At 37.9% G+C, this 26,224-nt stretch overlaps 2 protein-coding genes across 3 annotated transcripts in view; one reads left to right on the top strand and one right to left on the bottom strand.

Moving 5' to 3' along the window:
- LOC136039954 (protein HID1-like) overlaps positions 1-26,224 on the bottom strand; it is a 112,418-nt gene that overhangs the window by 21,848 nt on the left and 64,346 nt on the right. Inside the window, exons 11-13 of the mRNA XM_065723965.1 lie at positions 22,766-22,930; positions 19,697-19,930; positions 16,712-16,923 (exon numbers count right to left, since the gene is read on the bottom strand). Coding sequence (XP_065580037.1) covers positions 16,712-16,923; positions 19,697-19,930; positions 22,766-22,930 — 611 coding nt within the window. The remainder of the gene's footprint in view (positions 1-16,711; positions 16,924-19,696; positions 19,931-22,765; positions 22,931-26,224) is intronic.
- LOC136039955 (leucine-rich repeats and immunoglobulin-like domains protein sma-10) overlaps positions 1-26,224 on the top strand; it is a 51,984-nt gene that overhangs the window by 6,992 nt on the left and 18,768 nt on the right. The window lies entirely within an intron of this gene.

Raw genomic sequence — 26,224 nt, 5'->3', positions numbered from 1 at the left:
TAGAATATTCGGAAATACTTTTTCAATCAATTCATTTTTGGACGTCACTAAATTACAGAAATCAGCAGGTAGTTGTATACGTCCTGAAATTGAGTCTACTGGGAGTTTTCCGTTTCCAATTGCCAGCAATTGATCTGAAAATGTTTGACCAGAGTCATCGTTTTGCAATCGGACACGCATATTTGTAGTTAATTTTAATCTTTTTACTTGTGCCCATAATTTAGAATTTTTCAGACAAGCATTCATTTCGTCTGCAGGAGTTGATCTAGGTATTATAGGTAATGTTTGCCTGAAATCTCCCGCAAGCAATATTAATGTGCTGCCAAAGGGTTTCGACTTCCCTCGCAAATCTTTCAAGCATTGATCCAGAGCCTCGAGCGATTTTTTGTGTGCCATTGTGCACTCATCCCAAATAATAAGTTTGCATTGCTGCAATACTTTACCCATCCCAGATGATTCGGAAATATTGCACGTGGGAGTTTCTGTAGAATCCAAATTCAGAGGCAATTTCAAAGCGAAATGAGCAGTTCTCCCACCAGGCAGCAATGTTGCGGCTATTCCGGACGACGCAATTGCCAACGCTATATCATTTTTTGATCGAATTGATGCCAGAATCAGTTTTATCACAAACGTTTTATCAGTACCTCCTGGCGCATCCAAAAAGGAAATTTCTCCAACGTTGTTATCGACACAATGCATTATCGTATCACAAATAATAACTTGGAAATGTTATTTTGTACATACGACAATAGATCACTCGTACTGTAACTTTGTTCACGATCCAATTCTACACATGTCGAAACAGCAGCGATACGGTTAGGTGAAGGCATTCACAAATCCTGAAGAGGTTTGTTTGCCATACGTACACACAAATCTTCTATAATAACTAAAGTGTAGTTATAAATTTCTGATGTAAAATCAAAAGTCATATGTGACGTCTCTAACTGTTTTCGATGGAGTATATCTTCGCACATTTTTGACTTATATTTTCCCCATAACTCTGTAGGAGCTGATGGAGAGCAGGTTGTTAAAATGATGCCAAACAATGCACGAATTTGACTTGGAGTTGACGTTTCGCACGCGTCATTGATGCAGTTATCCCAGTGTTGGTCATTCTCCAATAAATTCAGAGCTTGGCATGCACTACGGTAAGTGTCGTGTATAGTACCGTTTACAGTTCTCAAATACTCAAAGGATGTCAGACCGGGTACATTCACCAAAAGCAGGTGTAAAAAGAAGCATTCATGTTGATTGGGGTGAACGGTGTAGAGTCTACCTATCGTGGTATCTTTGAAGATGGTAGGTTGGCCGTCGACTGACTTGCCCTGTTTTCGACGTTCAAAAACTTTATTTTTAGTATTCCACGTGTAATACGAAGGCACTTCAGGATACAGCAGTTTTTTGCAAAAGAATCATTTTTGCAAAGCGAAAAGAAACCGGTTAACTTTGTATCCAGTGGATTCAGGGCTCTTTGTTGCACGTTGGTTTCCGAGAAATAAACACGTTGACCATTCTGTAAATGTACCGCTAAGTGAACAACAGCTGGACTACGTTCATGTATCGGAAATGAAAGAATTCGCCAAACAGCTTCATTACTGCTTATGTATCTTCCAGCCTGATATTGTACGATTTCGTCGATATCTTTGATTTCGGGCTGCAAGCCAAAAACTGCCATGTCACTGCCTTTGTTGACGTATTTACATATGTATTTGATTGCCTTTACGGAGTTACAGTATTCAACGTTTATGTGTGCATTAAATGTTTTTGATAATAATGGGGAATATGGAACAACCCACTGGTTATCTAGTTCGATGGTGGTACCGTTACGCTTCTTTATTATTGCTGTTTTACCGTCATCTTCAGTAGATCTTCTTCTATATTGTGGGTAACCATCATTGCCAGCAATTGTGTTGGATACTAAAAGTCGAGGATATTGCTTTGTGCACCTTCCTTTGGCCATGCATAGTGAATTTTCGTTCAGTGCACCGCAAGGTTTATGTATCATATCTTTTACAATAATATCATGTAACCCCTTATCGACATTTTCATCAGGTATTTCAGCGGAAATCACATCATCAATTTCGTTCGAAGTAATTTTTTTATATAGCCAGATTAGTATATGTGCGTGTGGCAAACCTCGTTTTTGCCATTCCACTGAGTACATCCAGCATCGCACTGACCCAAACACTTCAAAATTTACTATGTAGTTTATCAGTGATTTCAACTTTTGCCGGAAGACACGGGCCGTAATGTCATGTCTATGAACCGCCGATTGTCCTTGAAGTAAAAGCTGCAGTATCTCGTCCCAAGATTGATTACATGTAAATGTAATAAGTAAATCTGGATGACCATAGAGACGAACATACGCAATAGCATCTTGAGCAGATTCATGCATATGACGGGGACTGCCAGCATATGACGAAGGTAAAATTGTTAATCTTCCAACGTTTGTGGTATTACCGTCATTTATAACTGCATCTGGCAAATGAATGTATTGTTCAGAGCGGAGCTTGGTCTGATTCAGGCGGATATATAGCAAACGTTCTGATTCAATTTTAGCATACATATCAACGACGAATTGGTGAAACAATTGACGGCATTTTAAAATATAATTTTCTTCATCCTGCCGAATCATTAGTCTATAGGAATAATAATGCATTGCACTGCATTTCTTATTCATTTCTTTGTTAGTGGCTGGATTCATCAATTTAATATTAAAGTGATAGCCGTCGGCTCCATCCCAAAAAATGATAGGATATTGTAGGGCATCGTAGCATCGATGAGTTTCAGCAATTCTTAACAACTGAGCGTTTCGCTTATGAAGAATAATATCTCGGGGTAAAAACTGATCACCGACCATAACGATTGCCACTTCGTCGATAGTTGGAGCATTGTATCTACGCACATGTTGGCCAGGAGGCGTTTTGTCAGCGGAAATAACAATTTTATGCGTATTAGTAGGCATCAAATCGATGGCTGTTTTGAACAGACGCACTAAATTATTATTTTCATGGAAAAGATGTTGCAATTGGGAAACGATTGTCCTTTCAACGTTGGGAGAAATTTCGCAACGTGCATTCAATTCAGAATTTCTATCACTGATGAAGTACAATTGTAAAAATTATGATTCTCGCCTGAAAATGGTAGAAGGGACCCTGCTCTATGATAAATTTGCCCTTTTACTTTGAAAGTAGACATAAATTGATCTGGATTTTCGATTTGGGCTCCAAACGACGTCATTTGGAAACATGAGTTATATTTTCTGATTTGTGACAAAAAACGCTTAGATTCTGACGTAGTTCCAGTAAGGAAAGTCTTCAATGGGTCTGGTGGTGCAACCAATAGAGGAAGTTTAACTTTTCCTGAGGCGCAACACATTCCCATTGTTTCACCATTGAATTTCAAGGCCTTGCAATAGGGACAAATTTTAGACATAGTACCGATTTGAACACATCTACTCAAGCTATAATCATCGACTGGGCTGTACCTGAATGCCAGGCGATAACTTTCAGGTTGCTCTGATTCCTCGACACGCTTTCTTTTCTTACTTTCTCTATCAGCAGCAAGCCTGATTTCTTGCTGTTCTTGTGATTCCTCGGCACGCCTTCTTTTTTCACTTTCTCTTTTACCAGCAAGTCTGGTTTCATGTTACTCTGGTAGTTCCTCGGCAGGCCTTCTTTTTTCACTTTCTCTTTTAGCAGCAAGTCTGGTTTCATGTTGCTCTGGGAGTTCCTCGGCACGCCTTCTTTTTTCACTTTCTTTTTTAGCAGCAAGTCTGGTTTCGCGTTGCTCTGGTAGTTCCTCGGCACGCTTTCTGTTCTATCTTTCTCTATCAGCCTCAAGCCTGTTTCCTTGCTGTTCTTTTGATTCCTCGGCACGCTTTCTTTTCTTACTTTCTCTATCAGCCTCAAGCCTGTTTCCTTGCTGTTCTTTTGATTCTTCGGCACGCTTTCTTTTCTTACTTTCTCTATCAGCAGCAAGTCCTCGGCTGTTGCCATTGTAAGTTCATCAGTCATTTTACAGTTAAACATTAATAGATTTCTACGTGAACGCATGTCTTAAATATCTTTAATGACGTCACCGTCATAACAAAAATGACGACAACTAACTTCAAGACGGCAGTCAACACACAAACATGACGTCACCCGACAGACAGACCCACACATCCACAGACAACTTATTTATATATATATAAAGATTACGTGGCTTTTGGTCTGACTAAATTGACCAACTGGTCACCAGGTGCGTCAATTGAGGGGAGGGAGGGGGAGCATGCTCGTCCCCTAGATGGTCTCTTCCTCTTGATTTAAAAAAAAAATACCTTTTTCGTTATTTTCATTAACAAACATTCTTTCTTTAATATTTTCATTGAAAATACCAAAAACACCAAATTGCCCTCCCCCCAAGATTTCCATGAATTCACGCCACTGCTGCTCAACAGAAACAGTCTTATACAGGTACACCGTCTTATTTGGAGCTAGGTCTTAGTTCTTTCCCACCATCCGCTGGCACAAGGGTAAGGAAATCTGTAGATTTCTGTGCTTCCTCTTCTGTAATCTTATCCCAAGATATTTCACCTGTCTTTTCAGGGGATCGGGTGATCATATATTTTCAGAGGGAAAGGAACTTTTGTCAAAGTTACTTCTGCGGTCTTTTCTTGAGTTTTTAAGCGTAGCTTATGTTTTTTGACCATATTTGGATTTCAGTCGCCCGAGAGCATGAATGTCATATTAGTCCTCACACGCCAAAAATGTATTGCTAAAACTTTCAGGTAAAACTTTTTTCATAGAATCCGAATATGCTTCTTAATTCTTTTTCTCATGATATTGGTTCAGCCTTCCATAAAATGGGGCCTGAAAAGGGGTTTATGAACTATTTTCCCGATCATGGGGCCAAAGCCGTTCCTAGGGTTAATGATGCCATGGGAAAAATTAATTCCAACAGCCCCCTCGCTCAAATAGAAGGAAAAAAACCGAATCAAAATAAAAAATATCATCAAAGTGAGCAACTCCCCTAAGTCACGGTGCACCGGGTAGCTACCTCAATTGCCCCCCCCTCGCTCAAATAGAAGGAAAAAAACAGAATCAAAATAAAAAATATCATCAAAGTGAGCAACTCCCCTAAGTCACGGTGCACCGGGTAGCTACCTCAATTGCCCCCCCCCCTTGAACGGTTCTGGCTAGAGCCAAAAGGATGCCAATACACAGGAGAAGTAGAAAGAAAGTATTGATTCCTCCAGAAGAGGGTCTTTTTTTCGAACCGCTTTAAGCTTATTTTGAGAGTTCTAAGAACAAAAATGATATGGGTAAATTGTCGTATCTTTATGAATCACATAAGGAATAGGCAGAGGTTGTTGAAGATGGGTGCTGTCGTTGTACACCGTGGGCCTATACAAGGTGGACCTGTACAATGATAGACCAAAAAATGACCGAGCTAACTACTGGGAAATATCTCTAATGGCTATGATTAACACAATTTTGAAAAAGGCAACGCTTTCTCCTCTTAATATTTCTCTACCCCTAAAGGCTTTTTCGCCCATAATTTTCAATTTAGTTTTGAACACATGATTTAACTGCAAGCGTTAATGATTGCAAAATCATGCACGAAATGCTATTGCATTTCTGAGGACCAAACTTCAATCAGTGCTCGACTCTCTTTTAGTTCCTCCTGCTTTATTTCTGGATGTTTGCAAAGCTTTTGATTTGACAACCCATTTTATTCTTTTCTCTACACTTTCTCATTTCATCATAAGACGTAGTGCGTTTCTTTAGTTTAAGTCTTACGCGTCCAGTAAATTTTCATTATTGATCCAATTTTTCAATCCCCTTCAAAAGTTGACCATAATGTTGCTCAAGAATTGATTCACAAACCGTAGCTTCTCTTCTTTGGATGTCAAATCATTTTGGCTGAATATACTTGTGGGAGAACGGAGACTTGTTAGTAAGCGGCACCGAGTAAATTGTAATATTTATGCTGTGGTTAGGGGATAAGTTCGAGAGTGAACCTGCTTAGCTTCGTTTGACAAAAACTTCCTCTATGTGTTTGTATATCCAGTTTTGTCAGTTTTTCCCGTGTATCAATGGTTTATCCTCAATAATCTAAAATTCATCTATCCAAAGGCTCTAATGGTAAACCAAAGGACGACCATATCCATTTCTTAGGCATCCTTTGTGATAAAAGTCTATTTTTTAAGCACCATGTCGCTTTGACTAAAATGAAGATGTCGATATGCAGAAATCATGGTATTCCAAGGAAACTCAAACACATTTATCCTGGGCAGGTTCTGAAAATCCTCTTTTACAATAATTAATTCATTCGTGTAGTTCTTATTCCTAAGTTAAAAGGATGTGTGCTTTCCCTTCTTTTTTAAACCAATTTCTAACGCTTATATTAAAGCCATAGATATAATCTATGAAACAAATCGTTCGGCAACTAAACACTGCTTGATATTCACTCTTTATGTTCTTGTCTATCGTTACTGACTATTAAATAGATGAAAAGGAAGCCGGTCTTAATAAATGACAAAAGAAGACTGTGTTATTCTGGGTTGATTGGAGGAAGGACTTGGCAATGCCATTCCTAGTGCGATGCCTTCTATGTTAGCAGGAATCATTTCTGGTCATTTACAAACTCAAGATCTTCCTTCATGATTAAATAATTGTGCTTAGCAAAACAGGAACAGTTACATGAGTTACCGGAATTGAAACACTGAGAAAATCTTCAGATGTTCAGGTCGTCACAATTAAGTATTGTCAGACTTGATATTATACAAAGACAAGTGACATAATAGATGGGAAATATATAATTTGGGCTATATATTTGCACATAAGGGGTGGGATAAAGTATTTGGATAGTTTGAAGTCAGAAAACAATTCTTACTTCATAATATACATAATAATTGTGCCTGACATATTTTGCATCCAGAACCACTATAATTTACCCCCCCCCCAAATGTGCAAATATATAGCCCAAATTTGTTCCTAAAGTAACGAAGAAACTAACGAAGAAACCGATTTGGTCTCAAGTTTTACACGTCGTAAACTTGAGTGAGTGGCCGATAATACACAAGTACCAAAATTTGTCATGTAGAGGGAGCCGGATTTTCTGGTATTATTTAAAAACAGTCAGAAAAAAAGTCTTTCCAACTGAAAGTAAAGAGCAACATCAAAACTAAAACAAACATAAATTATTACGTATATGAAAGGAGTTGCCTCTTCCACAAGACCTTGGTCTTGGAGCAAAAGCTTTGACTTTTTGTTCTAATTATTTAAGAAACGATTCCTGAAAAACAATGACTGTTTAATTAGAATAATAAGCTTTGTTTTAAGCAAGACCTTGCTCTTTACGCTAAAAATTTGACTTTTGTCCTAATTCTTTAAGAACGATTCGTGAAACACAATGGTTGTTTAATTAGAATAAGAAGATTTGTTTTGAAATTCTATAACAGAAAAACTTTAACGTGCAGAGCGAGGTCTTGAGGAGGAGGCAACCTCTTTCATATACGTAATAAGTTCTGTTTGTTTTAAGGTTTGATGTTGCTCCTTACTTTCAGTTAAAAAAGTATTGTTTTTTTATTTAATTACTTACGGATGGCATTTGTTAATGGGAAACATACGAAAGTGTTTATAAAGAAAAGTAAAGAGCCTCATTAAACCAAAAATGAGCAGAAATAAAGTCAAATGATCTTCTGAGTAAAAACTATGGAGTCGAATAGAAAAACAAAACAAAAAGATATAAAATATTTTTTTCTATAAAAAAGACCACAAAAATCACCATCAATAATGAATTTAACCCAAAACGAACAGAAATTATAATAAATAACCAATTCAAACTCAAAACAAGCAAAAATTAACATGAGTAGAGCTGACAACCCCCACACCTCCTAAAGACCAGAACATAATTTGCATTTTACTGAAAACAAATTAAATGTTTTCACTTTATTGACTTTATAAATAAAGAAGTATTAAGACTATAAGGAATAAAAATCAGAATATGTATATTAAACTGACAATGCAGGTTTTTTTTTAGTGCAAATTATGTTCTGGTCTGAAAGGAGACATGGGTGTTGTCAGCCCTACTCCTTTTGAGTTTGACTAGATTATCTATTGTAATTTCTGTTAGTTTTGGGTTTCATTTATTTATCAATGGTGATTTGTGGTAGTTTTACACTTGGAAGATAAAAAAACCAAGTCACAGAATTTGACAATGCTTTCGTCCGTAAAAACTCAAACAATGACAATTTGTTGGTTCCCAAAGCCAACTATCCTTTCAGAGGAATGCTAATCCTTCTTTAACTTTTTGGCGCCCTATGTTTTTAGTTTAATTTTGATGATTTTTCACCTACATTATTTTCTTCAATTTTTGTTTTAATTTGGCACCCGCTACTGCCCAAAATTGCAAAAGTTTAGACGGAAGTCTTTTCAACAAAAATGAATTTGAATTTTTGAATTTGAATTTTTAAGATACTTTTGGTGTGCGAATTCCTCTTTTTCCCGTTCCTAGGCACTTTTCAATGAAACTAAAAAAAAAAAGATCAAATAAATTTATCAAATTCGAAAATCTTATTTTCCACGGGGGGGGGATGGGGTGGTATTTTCGGCGGGAGGGTATTTTACGGGAGTGCTTTATGCGGGGCGGTATTTCCCGGGGGGGGGGGGTGGTAAATGCAAAGAAACAGCATACATATCCCTTTGAGATCTAACGATAGCCGGATTTACTCCTCTTTTAACAGCTACCTATACAAGAAGTATCAAGCAAAGCATTAGCAACAACTGCAAAGGCATCTGCACATCCAATGCCATGTTGAAAACCAAGTGGTTGTGGAGGCGAGTAACATTTTTCTTCAAGATCTTTTATAAACAGTAGTTCATAAAGCTTACATAAACTGGTTGAAACAGTTGTAGGCCTGAAAGATGAGCATAGATTGGAGGTTTTTTGCTTTTTGGAAAAGGAGAAAGATTTTTCACGCAGAACGTTGACGGAACCAAACCTTGCGTAAAAATCATCTACAGTAATAATCTGAGATTTTCTAAAAGCGAAGGACCACCATTTTTGATGTGTAGAGCGTGAATTTCATCTATACCTCGTGACAGCTTTGGCTTAAGGCTCATAATAGCATCAGCCGCAGACGTTACGGATGCTTTAAAATCAGAGCCAGAGAATGCATGCAAAAATTGGTCAAGCTCTTCAGCATATTTGTGTTCAAGTTGGGGTTCTGGTGGAGAGAGTTCGACCTCATAGAAAGAATACCACTCACATAGATGAACATCATCAGCGGAAAGGGAGGTTTTGGGGATCCTTAGACGAAGTGTCAACCAAAGCAAACCAGGTTTATCTTTGATTTTTGTGCTGACAGTCCTGTGATTTTCTTGGGATGGTTTTGAAGTCCCATGGCAAACTTTTCCCTTGTTAAAATGTGAATCGTATTAACAGGACCGGATCATGGTTGGTCACATTCAATCCAGAGATATAGCAAAAACATTGCTGAATCGCCAGATTGGGAGAGACTTTGATTTTCACGCCACTTGGGAACTGTTCCTGGATGGCAACGCTTCAATGGAACAGCACAAGATTCTGGACATTGTAAAGCGTGGCATATCTCTGCACAGTAAATATCAAGGAGAATGTGTTTTTCCTCAGTGGGCAGCTGTGAGTGCTTGATTAGCAGGAAAAATGGTACCTTAATCTTAGAAAGGATTGTAGAAAACTATCCCAATACAGATCCGGGTTGATTAATGCCCAATTATGTATATACGATTTATTTCTTACTTTTGGGTGACCAATGAGTATCTGAGAAGTTCGATTTGGTGAGAAAGAAAACGATACAGACAGGTGATCACATACTAAATAATCACAAAGAACCTTCTGTTGGGAGACATTTAAGGAGAGAGAAGCGATAACATGTTCTGCATTAAAGGGGGGGGGGGTGAGGAATTGTGAACGTTTGTGAAATCTTGGTCTTTATCAACAACATACAAATGACGATCGGGTATTTCACCAATCAGAGAAGAGCAGGCAGATGGAGCACTAAGGTTACAGTTAAAATCTCCAACAATTAGACATGCAGAATTACTACAAATAATTACTACAAATTACTACAAATGCGTTCAGACATATCATTGTGGTAATCAGTTGGCAAATAAACATTATAGATAAACATATTATCAACTTTAACAACAAGAAAGTAATCGCAGGATTCTACAAGCAGCAAATATAAAGTAGAATTCACGTAAGTCACAAGACCGCCGGACTGTCTACCACCAACTCTAGTTTGCTTTGCAGGAGATGCATAACAAGTGAATTTATCTCTTGTATCCAAAAGACTAATGCTTTTGGATACTGACTTAAAAGATGTTCTTGTAAGCAAATCATATCATGTTTTCACAGGAGCTCATCCAGAACTGAATACTTTTGGACGAGCCAACCTTTAATATTTAGAGTTAAGCACCTGCTATTGACATTATGACTGACTGTTGGTACTTCGACCATGTGGATTAAGCTAAATCTTGGCTGGACGGTTATTTGGACATTTCACACTGCAACAGGTGTGGCCAACCAGCCTTGAATAACACACAGAACATACTAGCTGTGCACACATTTGAACGGTTAGATACATGATTTCTAGACCCACATCGACCACATTTAGCCCCTGATTGGCAATTCATTGCCATGTGACCTATATCATGACACTTAAAGTACTGACGGGGTACCAAATTCCGAAAAAGCCGAAGAGAAATTCCTGAAAAGGTAGACGTTCATAACCAGTGCGCACTGATTATTTTAGGAAAACGTCAAGGTCACTGCGCGTCTCGAACTGCACTTTAAAGGCACAAGAAGCGCTACACTGGCACATCTTTGTGCTTTTGGGGATTAGTTGCTGAGGGTCAGAAAAGTCTAAGGGTTGGGGGACTTGCTTAATAACGGCTGCAGAGACTGGTTCTTTCATAGAAGCACTTATAGATGGCTGAGCAGCTTCCACACTCTCAACTATTTTGTTAGCTATTGATTTGGAGCGCACAAAATTTTCTAGCAGTTATTCGATCGCTTAAGATCTGTAATGTCACTTGAATCCTCTTGGAATATGCTGTCAATAAACTGTTTACGGTCATGAGGATCCCTGATAACTTATGGACAATTTTTTAGTGCTAGAGCATACGATGGCTTTAAGCTTTGCGAATTGTAGGTAGCAGAGGTTGATGCATTGTTAACTTTTTCAATATTCAAAGAGTTCATATTTAAGAGCACGCGAGTCATGACGTCAATAATTCCATCTATCTTTCGGAAAATCTCGTTTACTTTTGAAGTAAATGTAGCAGGAACAGCATCGTCAATGACTGGAGTTTCACAGGGACTGAAAATAACGAACGCGGTGTATTTTTTCACTTTGGTGGCTGATACGAGGAGCTTACAAATGTCAATAATATTTTCGTTGTTTTTGGCATGACTGATAACTTGACTTACTTACTTGACTTAAGGCTTTCAAGCCTTAAAGATGCTTGGCAGAATCGCCAGCGCAGAGGGAACCAGAATTCAGCACCATTAGTGTCTTCAGAGTGGCCTGTTTAGGGCGAGGCTGGGAGCTTCACTGGGGTCAATGCCCCAAGCTGTGAGTCGACCGCTGATTATATCTGCCCATCTCATATGTGCTCTACCTCTCGGGCGTTTCCAGCCGTTTGCTGTTGGATCGAAGTCAAATATAAGCAGGGTAGGTGTTTCAGTGGTTAGGCAAAGTAAATGACCGAACCAACGCAGCGAGCGGGACTCAAGCTGTTCATACAGGGGTGGTAATTTAAAGGATCGGTGGATATCCGTGTTGCGTAATCTGTCGAGCTAACTAACGTGTTCGATTTTGCGGAGGTATTTTGTCTTCACAGCGTCTACCTTCATCATCTGGGACTAAGTCAAAGGCCAAGTTACTGACGAGTACAACGCAGCACTTGCTACCGAGGCAGAGTCGATACGAGCTTCCGTGAGACGGCTGATCTGGGGTTTGTGGAATATTGTTCTCAGGCGGCCAAAAACGGCATTCACCTTTACCTCCCTTGCTGATATCTCTGCATCTAGATTTCCATTTGAGCAGATAATTAAACCAAGGTAGGAGTACTGCTTAACATTTTGGCCACAAATTTTTATAGTTGTCAGGGTGCTGCATTATGTCTTCTCAAACAGGCAATATTTTGGTCTTAGTCCAGTTTACATTTAAACCCTTTTTTTGCAGCAGATGCTAGCGTTTCCAGGGCAGTTTAGCGAGATTTTCGCATACCAGTGCAACATATTCAACGAAATCAACATCTGACAGAACTCTTCCAGCAAAATTGATACCAAACGGATGCACCAGCAGTGTTTTGTTGAGAACATGATTCATGACACAGTTAAAGAGCTCGGGAGCAGCAGCGCAGCCTTGCCGAACACCGTTTCTAATTTAGAAACGTGGTGAGAGTTGGCCATTTACAATGACAGCACTTTCAGTCTTATTGTATAGTTCTTTGAACAGATTAACAAGTTTCTTAGGTACACCAGCAGATTGAAGGACCAGCCACAGTGACTGTCTGTCTACACTTTCGAAAGCAGATCGAAAATCGACGAAGGCAAAGTATGCCTTCCTTTTATATTCTAGAGAATCTCTATAAGTTGTCTAATTGCATGGATTTGTTCACTAGTGGACATACCCGGCATGAACCCAACTTGCTAGTTGTGACAAAGGGGATGGAGGTACTCTGTTGTCCGCTTGAGGAGCAGCATGACAGGGGATGGAGGTATTCTGTTGTCCGCTTGAGGAGCAGCATGGCAAAAAGTTTTCTGGGTACCAAAAGCAAAGTTATGCCATGGTAGTTATTACATTCTGCTTTACTTCCTTTCTCATGTAGATTGGCACTAGCAAGTCTGTCTTCCATTCTGATGAGATCATTTCAGAGTGCCACACGTATTAAACAGCGCTACTAGCCAGAGGGTCATGGGTGAACTACCATTTCTAAGGAGTTCTGAAGTTCCACATACTCCTGGGGCTTTGTTGTTCTTTGCCTTTCGTACTGCAACTTTAATTTTTTTCTCCTGAAAATTCAGCGCTATCGGGGGCAGGTATAGCATTGCCAGCAGCAGCAGTAATCTGGTCGTCAATTTGGTCAGGTGGGTCGATGTTTAGTAGCTTCTAGTAGTGGTGTTCCCACTGGTGGAGGCACTGTGATTGGTCGTAAATATTCTCACCACTGGCATTGCGGAGATACGACGTAGTTTGAGTGTATTGACCTGAGAGCTCACAGAGGATCTTATATGTGGGCCCAATGTTCTTTTTTTTTGGCGGCCTCTTGAAACTGGCATGCTTTTTTGTCAGTAAAGGTCTTACGATCTTTGTGCAGCATGATGTTACGCTCTTTATTTAATTGCCTATACGTTATCATGTCCCCGCGAAGGCGGGATTCCTTTCTGCGATCAATAATGGCGAGGGCCCGTTGCTGATCCAGTGTTTTTCTTATGCTGCTTCATTCCAACAACACTAGTTTCAGCAGCAAGAGCATTCTCTTTAAAGACCTTCCATGCACCTTCACTAGCATCCCACTGCGTAAGCACCTCAAATCTGTTCGCTACTTCAACCTGATGCAGCTTAGCCAAAGCGGGGTCTTGCTGGATACGGTAGGTATCCAATTTCCGAGATGCCTGGATGGTTTTTATAGCTTTTAGGCGAAGCCTAATTTCGGCTGCAATAAGACGATGGTCGGTGTTCCCAAGTTCGGTGCCTCGGTAAGTGTGACAATTCTGCACAGACGACAGCCATCGTCAGCATATGATGATATAGTCGAGCATCTTCTTCGTTGATCCATCACTGCTATACCAGGTATACTTTGCTATGCTGGGTCTCTGGAAAAACGTGTTTGCAATAGTGAGATTGTGGGAGAGACAGCAGTTCAGCATTCTTTCTCCGTTGTCGTTTAGGCTATCTACTTTTACAGGTCCAACAGCGAACTCCCACAGGCCGGACTCATTTAAAATGCTAGCCTTCACATCTCCTAGAAGGACGAGGTAGTCATGAGGAGGTACTGTCGAAAGTTCAGAACTTAAAAAGGTATAGGAGTCATCCTTATCTTCTTACTCGGCTTCATTTGTGGGGGCGTAACAGGTGATGATTTTACCATGTTTACCATCGAGCCTGGGTTTTCCTGGTGCTAATTACAGGAGGGCCTTGCGTACGGCACTGTTCACCACTAGTCCAACGCCTCCTTGTTTCTGGTGACTACCAGACCAGAGCAGATTGGACTCACCAATGCACTCCTCGCCGTCACCAGATATATGTGTTTCAGTGATTCCAGCAATTGTAACTTTATATTTCTTTGTTTGGCTAATAGAAGCTTTGAAATGGGTTGGTTCAGTGTCAGAACATTCCAGAGGGCCACTTTGTGCCGCCTTGGTCAAAGGAAATCGCCCCAGAGTCAATAACGGGACTGAGATGATATATCCGAGGCTGAATTTATGGTTCCATTCGTAGCAATAGAAGTTTCAGAAGGAGGGCTGCTAACCCAACCGTCCCTAGGTGCATTTGTTCTCCGGTGGCTAGCCAGATATCCAGAGGCACGTGGAGGTCGTTCTTCATGCGAAAATTGCATGGGAACTAACTCCCGGACGGGTATTATTACTGGTAACTTGGCCTTGCGTATTAAGTTCATAATAAAGAAGATTCTTTGCTGAGAATATCGCATCATGCGCAAAGAAATTCACAGCTGAGGTTACAATTCACAGCGATTCACACCCTCGGATAGCGATCGTGTAAGAACATTTAGTACAGCATTCAAAACAAGTTTTTCACTCATGCTTGTCTTTCAGTAAGTAAGCATAAGCGAAGAATCATGGCAGTCTAAAAAAGAAAAATGATATCGGAGGGTAATCGGATGATATTGAAATTCCCTGAAAAAGCTTGCTGGTTTGATAATTAATAATATCCAATTCTAGACAGATGGTAAAGGCAATAGGAAAACACTATATCAAATTGAAAGGTAAAAATATCTCTTTGATTTAGGTTATACAGAAGATTTGAGAATTGTAGATGTAAATGCAAGGAAAATGAATAAATTTTTGAAGGTTTGAGAGATCAGGTGCAAGAATAGTTAGAAAATTAATGTTAAGAAGACTATGCCGCTATGACCACAAATAAATGTGGAAGAGGCAAACAAGAAAATCCTTCAAGATGATAGCTTCACTTACATGGGTAGGATTATTAGTAAAAATTGTGGTTGGAGTGAAGATGTTAGAAGAAGAATAGCAAAGCACAAGATGTTTTTTTTCACATTTGCAAGAAGTATTGTGGAAAAGGAAAATTTAGTAGACTATGAACTAAAATTAGACTAATGTTGGGTGGTGTAATGACAGTTGTCAAGTTTCTTCGCTATTTTATGTTCTGTCAAGTAACGCTCTGAAAGGTTCTGGGACATTTAGAAAGGCTCAGGTAAATTTGGTTTAAGGTACTCACTTGACTGACCGTACACGAAACAATATACTGTACAAAAAATGTGCTTCCATCACAATCTCTATTTAATAAAAGAAAGATTACGAAGGCTAGGTCACAATTTACAGAAGAGGTATGGCCGACAACCAAAGATTGTGTTTTTAGGCCATCCATCAGGGGCCGAATGAAAAGCTATTCGTCCTGAAACGTGGCACAGAGGTCGATACAAAGGATGTAAAAGAAATTGGAACTTTATGGAAGGGAGTAAAGATTAATCTTTGAATAGAGTCGGTTGCAAAAGGAGCATATTCAGTTGTATTAGGTTCAGACAGCCTTTTAAGATACAGTGAATTGTTAGTAATTCCAATCTCGTTACTACACATTAAGCAAAATTTTTATAGTTATAGGTCTACCACTGAATACCCTTTCACCACACACACACACACACACACACGTATATGTTTATATATAAATCTAATGGTAAAAATAACTCGGCTTTGCATTAATTAGTCCACGATGGAAGAGCGTGATGCTCAAAGCATGTGAGCTGATATTGAGGATAGTATTGGCACATAAAGTTCATCTTTCCCTTGATTGGTCAGCGTCCCACAGGCCTACGAGAGGCGAACTTACTTAATTTTTATTTTATTGTTGACTCAAGTTCGACTTAGAATTGATGATGAGTAAATAATAAGTGAATCATTAGTTTTAATTGGGGTTTTTGGTTTGACAATCTTGTCAATAAAAATTAGTTATATTTTCCATATTTCCAATGTATTTTCCAACCTTTTTGGTTATCCCTTTACCCATTTTAGTTGGGGAAGAGGTTTACGAAAGTTTTTAGTACATGTTGAGATGTGGCATCTACATGCATACAATTACGAGGGTGTTTATGTCTTCAGATAGTTCCTCCTTTTAAAATCAACCCGTCGTTAACTGACACTTCAGAGCCAAAGCTGTTAGTCCAGCAATATAATATATTTCATTTTTTAGATAGTGCCAATTCTACACAGAGATAAAATGAGAATGCCAAAACTAACGAAAATATAAAATATAGATTAACTGAAGTGTAGTGGCTAAAAAGGGCCCCAATATTCTGCTTCGGAGTAGTAATGAAATGAAACTAAATCAAGATCAGTCATGACTTTTGGTCGTCAGGTTTGAATAGACATGTGTATGTTTCAATAATCAGTTCAATTCTCCTTTTTACACAGGAATAATTTTGTATAAAGATGACAAGCAAAAACCATAGATGCTAATTTAAATGAAATGACTTACCATGCTTGGTGATTTTTTTATTTTCGCTTCTTGATTTCCTTCAATGACGATACTTTGAATGCCGCCAGCTGTTGTTTCAACTTTCTGCTGTGTATCCTCTTCTCCGTTAGTTATATTGTCCCCTGCATGGACAATGGACTCATCCTTAGACAGCTCCTGGAGTTGATCAGCTGTTGGATTAGCAGTTGATTGCTCAGTCATCTTCAAAACACCTGAAATAGTGAGTCATAATTTTTATGGAAAAAAAAAGAACATTATCAAGTCTTTTAACACTTTCATGAAAACCTGACAAGAAATAGTATTCTGAATTATAATTACTTGATAACATAAGCATTTAGTTAATATGCCGACAGAACAAAAGAGTGGAGTAGGAGAAAGAAGAAGACGAAAACATACTAAATGATCTCAACATGCAAAACTACAATACTAACAGTAAAAACACTAAACAGAAAGAAAAAATTGAATATAAGAAGCATAAAAAGCATAAGTTTGATTTGATTCAGCACACCTGGGTTGTAGCTGACATGTGGCTGGACGTGTACACAGCAGCCACCATTGCATATATACAAATACTGTGTATCTCGCAACGACAAAAACTTGAATTCTATATTCAAAAACAAAAAGAAAACTCTATTATAACATGCCAATAATACGAAGCTAAATGTTTTAGAAGTATATTTAGCCTGTTTTGATGACCCAGTGTATATTTTAGTCTCTACGCTCGTTTATTTTTCATTTTACACATTGTCTTTTCCTAGTTTACGTTATTCTACGATATATCCTTTTCGGCTAAAATATTTAATCTACTTTACTTTTCTATATGCTTTCAAGCTTCAAAGTGAGCTGAAATAACTTTTCTAATTTCTATCCAATTTTATCTCAATCTTTGAAATATAAAACCACCCAAGCAACCTCAGGAATATATTACTTTTGGCAACCTCATACCACCTTTACCACACTGATGCAAAGACGAGCCAAAAATAAGATGGGTATGAAAAATATAATCTTTCTTTACTAGTCAAATAGTAAAATCGAGAAACAGTGCCTTAGTAAGTATCTATGAGCCTTCCATGTGTTTTTTTCCTTGGCCACTTCGGATGGTAGAATTTATTGTCGACTGTCATGAGGCTCGATCAATTACAAACTGAAAGCTCTAACAACGTTAGAGCTTTTAAGCATCGAAAGGGATCGGTGTGCACCCAGCCCAGATTATGCGCTTTTCCTGGCCATGAACACCTCTGTTACCCAACACGACATCAGGTAAAAATATTGAGGTACCCATTCAGCTGAGACTTGTCTAAAGATCAAACGGACGTGCCTCAAGAGTAAAATAACCCACAAACTCCATGGACAACATTCTAAATACTGCAAGTTTCCTGTTGTTTAAAGATTGGGTGTAACCGAAATAATAAAAAAAAACTTCCTTTTTTTCAGGAAGTAAAGAGCGAAGTTGAAAGTCAAAACAAATAGGAATTGTTGATGAACATATTACGCAAGATATGTCTGCAGAAGGAGCACCGCTTAAAATATCCGTCAATAAAAAACCTCAACCATGCTCAGTTTTTGGGAATGCACTTTTTTTTAGAATTGTAGAAATATTGGAAAATATAACCTTTCAGTTTCTTTTGACCTCAGTCTTTCTTTCGCTATTTCATTCAGTACGGAAAAAATTCTTTTTAAAATTAGTTTTTGCTCGTTTTGATTTTTCAAAACAAACACAATAAACCTTTCAAACTATCTATGAGAATTTGAAAATATAAAACTCAATTATTTGACACGCAATACGTCTTGAAAAAAACATGTCTGGTGAAAATAAATTGAAATCCACTAAAACTGAATATAGAACGAAACTTTTCTATGCAGTATTGCTTCGCAGTTTATGCAAAATATATATACAAAGCTAACTGAAAAAACTGACTCGTGATATTTTCCCTTAGTAAAGGTTAAGCACAGGGATATATTTGGCAGAAGAAGAATATAAAACTCTGAAAACTACTCCAAAATAATTATAAATACTAACTTATCTCAGTCCTAAACAGCGTTGCTACAATTTATCCCCATTCTCCCTGAGGGATAAATATACCGCCGTGAGTTACGTGTCCATTACATTTTACAATAGCAACTCGCAATATTAGTTGCTATAAGTTGCTACCGCACTAGCAACTCGCACGATAATATATTTTTCAAACAAAAATCTTTCAATAACTAATATCATTAATCCCAACAAAGATTCCATTGCCTGTAAAGGAGGGGGATTGTGAAACAAACTTGTAAAAACTGAAATACTGAAAAATTAAACTATTAAACAGCTAAGCACTTATGTACATATATATAGCCTACATAGAAATTTATGTTTTTTTTTTAAATTAAAATCAAGCTATTGGGCTGTGATGGAAAACCTAAGAGTCATGGCTAATTGAAGAATATAATAAAAAAAAATCTTTCAAGTTCAAAACTTAGATTCTTACCTATATATTTGGTAAGTGAATAGCTCTCATCCAATCACAAATCTCCACCACTGAGGATAATCGCATGACTTTATTCAAAAGGGACTATCTGAAGCCTGAAGCTATGCAAATATTTCTCCTTGTTACATAAAGTCAGCAGTGACGTAAATTAGCACAAATTTAGGTTTTGGGGCAAAATATGTTTTTGAAACCTCAGGGGGGGGGGATTTGTCAAAATACAAAACATTTTTCCATGAAAACACCGACAAAAGGCATTTCGTAAAATCTAGGAGGAAACATCCAGAGGCCACAGGTCCAAATCCCAATTGATGCCACTGATACTAAGCGGAACTAATTCTTCGGTGAATTTACACACAGTTTTTTAAATCTAGCCTTTTTTTCTCGCGGCTGGGGGATTGAATTGGAATTTTCCGGGAAGTTTTTTTAGGGGAGGGAGTGGACTTCGAATTTGCATTTGGAGGAAGGGTATATGCTACAATATTTTCAAGCAATTTGGGTAGTTAATCATGTAACTTACCTGGAGTAGCAGCCAAGGTAACGGTTTGTGTCCCAGGTTGCGCAGGCTGCGCTGGGTGAGATCCCTCCATTGACGGACCTTCCCGGAGGTTTTCAACCGAAGTATGGGTAGTAATGGGCTTGCGGCCATGTCTGGTAAGGACTCGAGAAATAGCCGGAGCGTCAGTAGGAAGAGAAGCCAGTGCGTGGAAAACTTGTCTTTTTCTTATCATGGTATAAATCAAATTGGAATTGCCTAAATAAAACTTTTACAGAGCATTTTGCAGAGCATAAAAAATAACGCCTCTTTAAGTACATCACAGTCAACACAGAATGGCTGCTACCTAAAGTGAATTAGCAAAAATCCAAAGATGAAAATAAAAAATTAAATGAAAAGAGGCTAAAACTAACAAAATAATGATACTCTGTTACATTAGGAAGATTCGGTACGTTGAAGAATCGCAGTATCTCGTCCATTATAACTTTTTTAGTTTGTGTGGCCAAACTAATTAGGACTGATTAGGTGGCTTGCCACAGCTTATAGAGCCTAGATAAGGAAATCGTTTAAAGAAATCTTAAGATAACTATTTTATTTGTCTAATTTTGTACATCAATAGAAAGTGTGAACTTAGTTTTTTCTATGAAACAGAGCAACATTTATTTTTTAAGCTCGAGAAAGGGCAATCCCTAAACATATTCTAGCATACTTGCTCCGGAAACGTTAAAAAACAACAAAGAGGAAGCATCTGAACAATGTTTGCAGCTACAGAGGTTCCTTGTGGTGCTACCCGCTTTAATTGAAAACTTTGCTGATAGAGGGGAAGCAATATTTATGCTACAGGCACATTGAATAGACAGCACTTTGCTTAACAATTAGTAAAATATTAAAATTTCCTTATTTTAAAGAAGTCTCTCGTTCGCTTTTCGAACTGTTGACACATTTCAGATTCCTTGTTAATTTTTGCCGAAGTTCTAAAGCAATCATTTGACAAATGTGTTAGCTTCGGGATTTCCTTGTAAAGCTGGGAGAATTTTTTAATGGGCCCCTTGTCTTTGAGACAGTGAGCCGACGTTGAGACTCGCAAATGATTTTTAAGGTACCGAATGGCCTTACAATAAAAAATTTAGTATTCAGCATTTTTAAATTACGAAAAATTGCTGATATGTCTGTTAACATCTGTTTTTGTCTTTTTAAGTAGAAATAAAATTAAAGAAAGAATTTTCTGTTGTTATTCATCTTGACCAAATTTTAAAAAAGAGTTTGAGAATCATTAAATAATAATGGGAAACGACATACAAAATAAACCAAGGTGATGGAAACTGGTTCCGGATACAAATTTCGCTTTGACTTTTTGGGAAGATACTCTCACTAATTAACAGAGTAGCCAACTAGCAATAGCCTCCAATACAAAATAAATTGACATTTATTCGTAAAATGTACACTGTTTCAACTGGGCCTTGGGCATTTTGATAAGGAAAATACAGTCACCCAAATAAGTCCTGGACATTTTCCTTTTTTTCCAGCTAAAACTTTGTCATTAATATTTCTTTACAAGCTCGGACATAGGAATTTTTAAACCAAAGTAAAACAGTTCAAAATAGGGATGAAACCTTTTAATTGACAGTGAACAGATATAAAAATTTTTAACTGGATATTTCGAACACATATACAGTGTTCATCATCGGCAGTAAAACTGCTGATGACTTTTACTGCCGATGATGAACACTGTATATGTGTTCGAAATATCCAGTTAAAAAAATTTATATTTGTTCACTGTCAATTAAAAAGTTTCATCCGTATTTTGAACTGTTTTACTTTCATCATGGAAAGGCAGCGTAGTCTTCGAAGTTATCAATATTTTTAAACCAGATTTTAAACATTTCTTTCATTACTATTATCTTAGTCCTATACGGCTTATCCCTTTTATGTCGGGCGTTTTGAAATCCTCAAAAGTTCAACAAATTAATCAATCTCAATGCTTAAGGAAAGAGCGACACGTAAAACACGTTTCTCATCGTGCAGTTCGTCTACTCGTAAAAGTCTTTGTGTCAAAACGTTTTTACATCCTAGAAACATCCTAAATCACGCCACTCACCATACAATCCTTGTACCCGTAAAAAGCTTTCCTCATTTTTTTTTTATCCTAGAATTGTCAACAGCTAATCCTTACTAAATTTGATACTGACTCATAAAGGTCATGCTCGTTTTGCTATTGTGATTTTTTAATCAAATGTGCCTTAATAAAATTGGATGAAAATCATCCTTGATCGAACAAAAACTTTTGCAACCTTTTAAGTCTCACGTCACCATAGTCGTTAAATGACGTAAAGGGATCCAGGCATTGACCGCGCAAGATCAGATAGCAGGCTTAATGTTTCTTCACGATGGATGCCCCGGGTCTACAGCCTTTCCCTGAAATAATAGTCCCATTTACGCAGAACAATGGAGTCCCCTAGGTCTTATCAAAATAGTTAAGAGCTAAATTGAAGCTACATATCAAACAAGAGGGAACACACTCAAGCAGACAACTGACATGGTATCTGCATACAACTAGCTCGTGGCAGACGAGTGTAAAAACATGCAGTGCCAAAGATAAAATTCGAAAAGATGATGACGTTTCGGCAGCTGAATTCAAAAATTGGGTTGCAGTTGCGAATAATTGCAACCACGACGAAAACCACGAATCATCGGTTGTTATTGCACGGTTGAACACTTTTTGTTGACTGGGAAACAAAAGTGAGCAAACACCTACCAAGCTTTCCCTAAATGTATAATTGATAAGGGCCTTCCGAACCGTTTTTTTTTTTTTTTTTTTTTTTTTTTTTTTTTTTTTTTTTTTTTTTTTTTTTTTTTTTTTTTTTTTTTTTTTTTTTTTTATTTTTAGAATACACTTGGAATAAGTTTGGGTATAATGTGGCGGCCGCTTAAAAGAAAGTCCGTATATTAGTTTGACATAACATTGCTAACTGCTGAAAAATTGCTAACAAAATGAAGGCCACATTTAATAAGTATGGTAGATAGTTTTATCAAGATACTTATTATCCGAAATTAAGTTCTGAAATATATACTTTTGATTCTACACATACTAACCATCAAACTGATATTGGATGACATTATTGAATATTTCCAGCAGAAAGAAGACCAACTGATGATTATTTTGCGAAGAATATAGGAACCAAGGTGAACTAAATGCTTCCAACAAATGAAGCAGTTTGTTACTTGCGACCATCGACAATGTTTTTAAGTACGGAGAAACTGAAAAAAAGAAAGAAAATTAAATCAATAAAGAATACACAAATTTTATATGTGCAGTCCTTAGTTTCATTTAACAGCTTAAACTACATATAAAGGTAGCTTACATTTAAATCCAAAAATTCATATTTTTGGGACAAATTTTGTCTGTCATACTCAACATGAGGAATCAAGATTGGTCGAGTTGCTCAAGATTTAGTCCTTATTCAAACAATAGCGGAAAACACGCCGACTCGGGCAATACCAGTTTGAAGAGGCAGAGATTCTAAAGTCAGAAGATTCTGAAGTTTGAAGATTCTGTATTGTCAGAAGCTACCTGTCTTATCTTTGCGTTGTTTGGTTGGTTCTGAATTGAATCTTGGCGAATCGGAGAATCTCTGCTTCGCGCAGACTACGAACAAGTCTCATCAGCTTGTTTACACGAAGACAAAAATACAATTGCTATAATTTTTTTTCTACATTTTAGAAGGTTCAAATAAGTAAAGATAAATGAAAAGGGAAGACAGGGTCCAGATGGTAGGCCAACTTCGACTCTCTCATCAGTTTTCAAGTTCTTTTGAAAGAGGGATTGGTCTGAGACTTGACTGATTTCTAATCTGGAATCCTTGCGGATAATTACCTTTAATCTCACTGCCAGTCCAGTTTCTAATTCTGTATGCTCTAACCAACAGTCCTGGAGTGACATAGGACAGTCTATATAATAGCTTAGGTCTCCTTTGCTTCTTTTGGAATTGTCGTCTTTCAGTGTGCATGACAATTGGTTAGACTGGTTCAGACATTTTCTTAGTGGCTATTCCTGGACAGTGTCTATCAATACAACTAATAAACAAAGATGTCCTACAAGGCTCTGCGCTCAACCCACAAGTTTTTTTCTGTGCATATATTTTAGTGGTATGATTGTTGATTGCCACTATCAAATAGGTCGTGGTAACGAGCAGTAAGTGAGGAGCGACTCAGCCCAATAGCAACCAAAACTCTAAAAAAATAGAATTTTGATAACAATAGATACAGCGAAGGAACTAGATTTAAAAATATATAAAATTCATTAAGCCTAATGTCATCCATAAAAAGCTACGAGACAGATAATTTGCCTGATTTTCAAAAAGGGGGGCAACATCCTCAAAAAGTAAAGGATCTTAACAATAACCACACCAACAGATTCAGCGTATCAGACAACCCTGCTGCAGAGGTTTCCTACTCCTATGAACCAAAATGTAGAATTTTATTGTTTATTTCCAGAAAAAAAAAGAACGGATGCGTGTTTTTTCCAGGGTTAATCTTATCGAACCAATAGCGCTAAAAAATCGGGGAGGACTGACTCGAACGGAAATCAAAAGTTCTTGTATCCCTTTCAAGTGATCAAAAAGATTGGAGGGCAACTAGACCCCCTCCCACGACCCTCTTTTCCCCAATTGTATCTGATCAAAATTTTGAGACGGCCATTTCATTTAGCATAATTGAAAGGTTCAAAATTTATGCCTTTGGATATGACATGGCCCCCATAGCCCCTGGGGAAAGGGCTGGAAGTTACACAATTGGGAACTCATAGCATTGTCCAGATATGGCATTTGTTATCAGGAAATATACGGAATCTTCTTTTTTTGCGGGGGGGGGGGTGGATTTTCCACGGGAAACATTTTCACCGTGGAATATTTCATGGGGGGGGGGGGGAGAGAAGGCGATTTCCTTGTATGATTTTAAAAAAAGCCAGAAAAGAAGTAAAAAACAGCAAGCTTTTCGAATGAAAGTAAGGAACAACATATAAATTTAACAGAAATTATACTGAATATGAGGGAGGATACCCCTTCTCCAACACTCACTCTTTACGCTAAAGTTTTTCATATTTCCTTAAGAAAGATTGCTTACACACAAGGGCCGTTGAACTTGAACGAGAAGTATGTTAAAAAACTGCATGAAAGAAAAATATTAATGCTAATTTGGAAGCTAATCTGTATTTGGGAAACAACTATTTTAATAAAAAGGAATCCTATTAAAATGTTCCAACTTTTTGACTTATTAAAAAAAATGAAACAATTTGGTTGGTCCTGGGGTGGCTCAGCCTGGTAATAAGGGACCACCTGATAGAACCCACTGTAGCAACACACTGCAGGGCCGAACTTAGCAGTCAAGAGGTCTATTAATGCTGCTGAATTTCCACCGAAGTTTTTAATAGATTTGAAATAATTTTCTTCAAAGTCTTTAGGAGTTTGAAAATTACTTATTAGTGAGTGGGTAGTAGGTGGGTAACATATAATTGTGAGAAAAGCAAATTTAGTTTTCATATTTAGTTTATAGTATTTTCATATACTTTACAAATTACAAGGAAAGTTAAATTTTCATCAGCAAAAACTGCAGACAAAATTGACTGAACAACCCCCTTCCCGGGATCTTGCTTTAAAAAAGTGCCATACTAATTCTGTAATTAAACCCCCAGTTATCTGTTACAAGTGCATCTATAGAATTCAGTAACGACAAGGTTATTTATAACCTTAGATTGTTTTTCAGGAATATGAGCCTGAGGCCTGAGTTGTAACCCATCCGTGAGTTTAAGCGGCCAGCCCCCCCCCCCTAGATGGGTCTATCTGTACAAGCGCCCAGTACTCCCACAATACACCCACAATTTGGAGTTACCCCACGCACCTGGTTTGTCGAGCATATGATATTGCGTAATCATTCATGTTGTCAATGAAGCAATGCCATGAATACGAGGGGCCAGTACTCCCACCGTTCCTACGACAAACATAGCGTTATCACAATTTCCGGGCAATAAGGAAATTCTTGGAAATGTTTTCTAGCTGTTATTTCTGAGTGAAAAGGGCCTTTGGATAAAAGTGGCCAGACGCATGGTACCCATCACATGATTATTGGTGTGTAAGTTTGATTGTGAGTTGCTTAGTATCACAGTTCTACATAGACATTTGATTAGTTTACATTGTTTTAAGTTTGAAAAACGTCCTAATTTTTTGAAAATGAGTGACGTTACACTTATTGCAACTTGAAGGAGTTGACACTGATGATATGAAGACATCATCAGTGCTGTCTACAATGCTACAATGTAGCAGTTAAAGTTGGAGAGGATTGTCGACTAAAATTTGAATGGGATGAGATGTTTGGTAGATATGTTATGTCGTTGAGTAGATTTAAGTGCACATATCCCATCATTCCTACGACATATATGGTGTTGTTACAATTTCCGGTTGATAAGGAAATTCCTGGAAACGCATGCCAGCTGTTATTTCTCGGTGAAAAGGGCCTTTGGATACAAGCGGCCAGGCGCAGAGTACCCATCACGTGATC

The sequence above is a fragment of the Artemia franciscana genome, chromosome 20 (genome assembly GCF_032884065.1).
Source record: "Artemia franciscana chromosome 20, ASM3288406v1, whole genome shotgun sequence".
Lineage (NCBI taxonomy): Eukaryota > Metazoa > Arthropoda > Branchiopoda > Anostraca > Artemiidae > Artemia > Artemia franciscana.
This window is presented reverse-complemented; position numbering and strand designations above follow the sequence as displayed.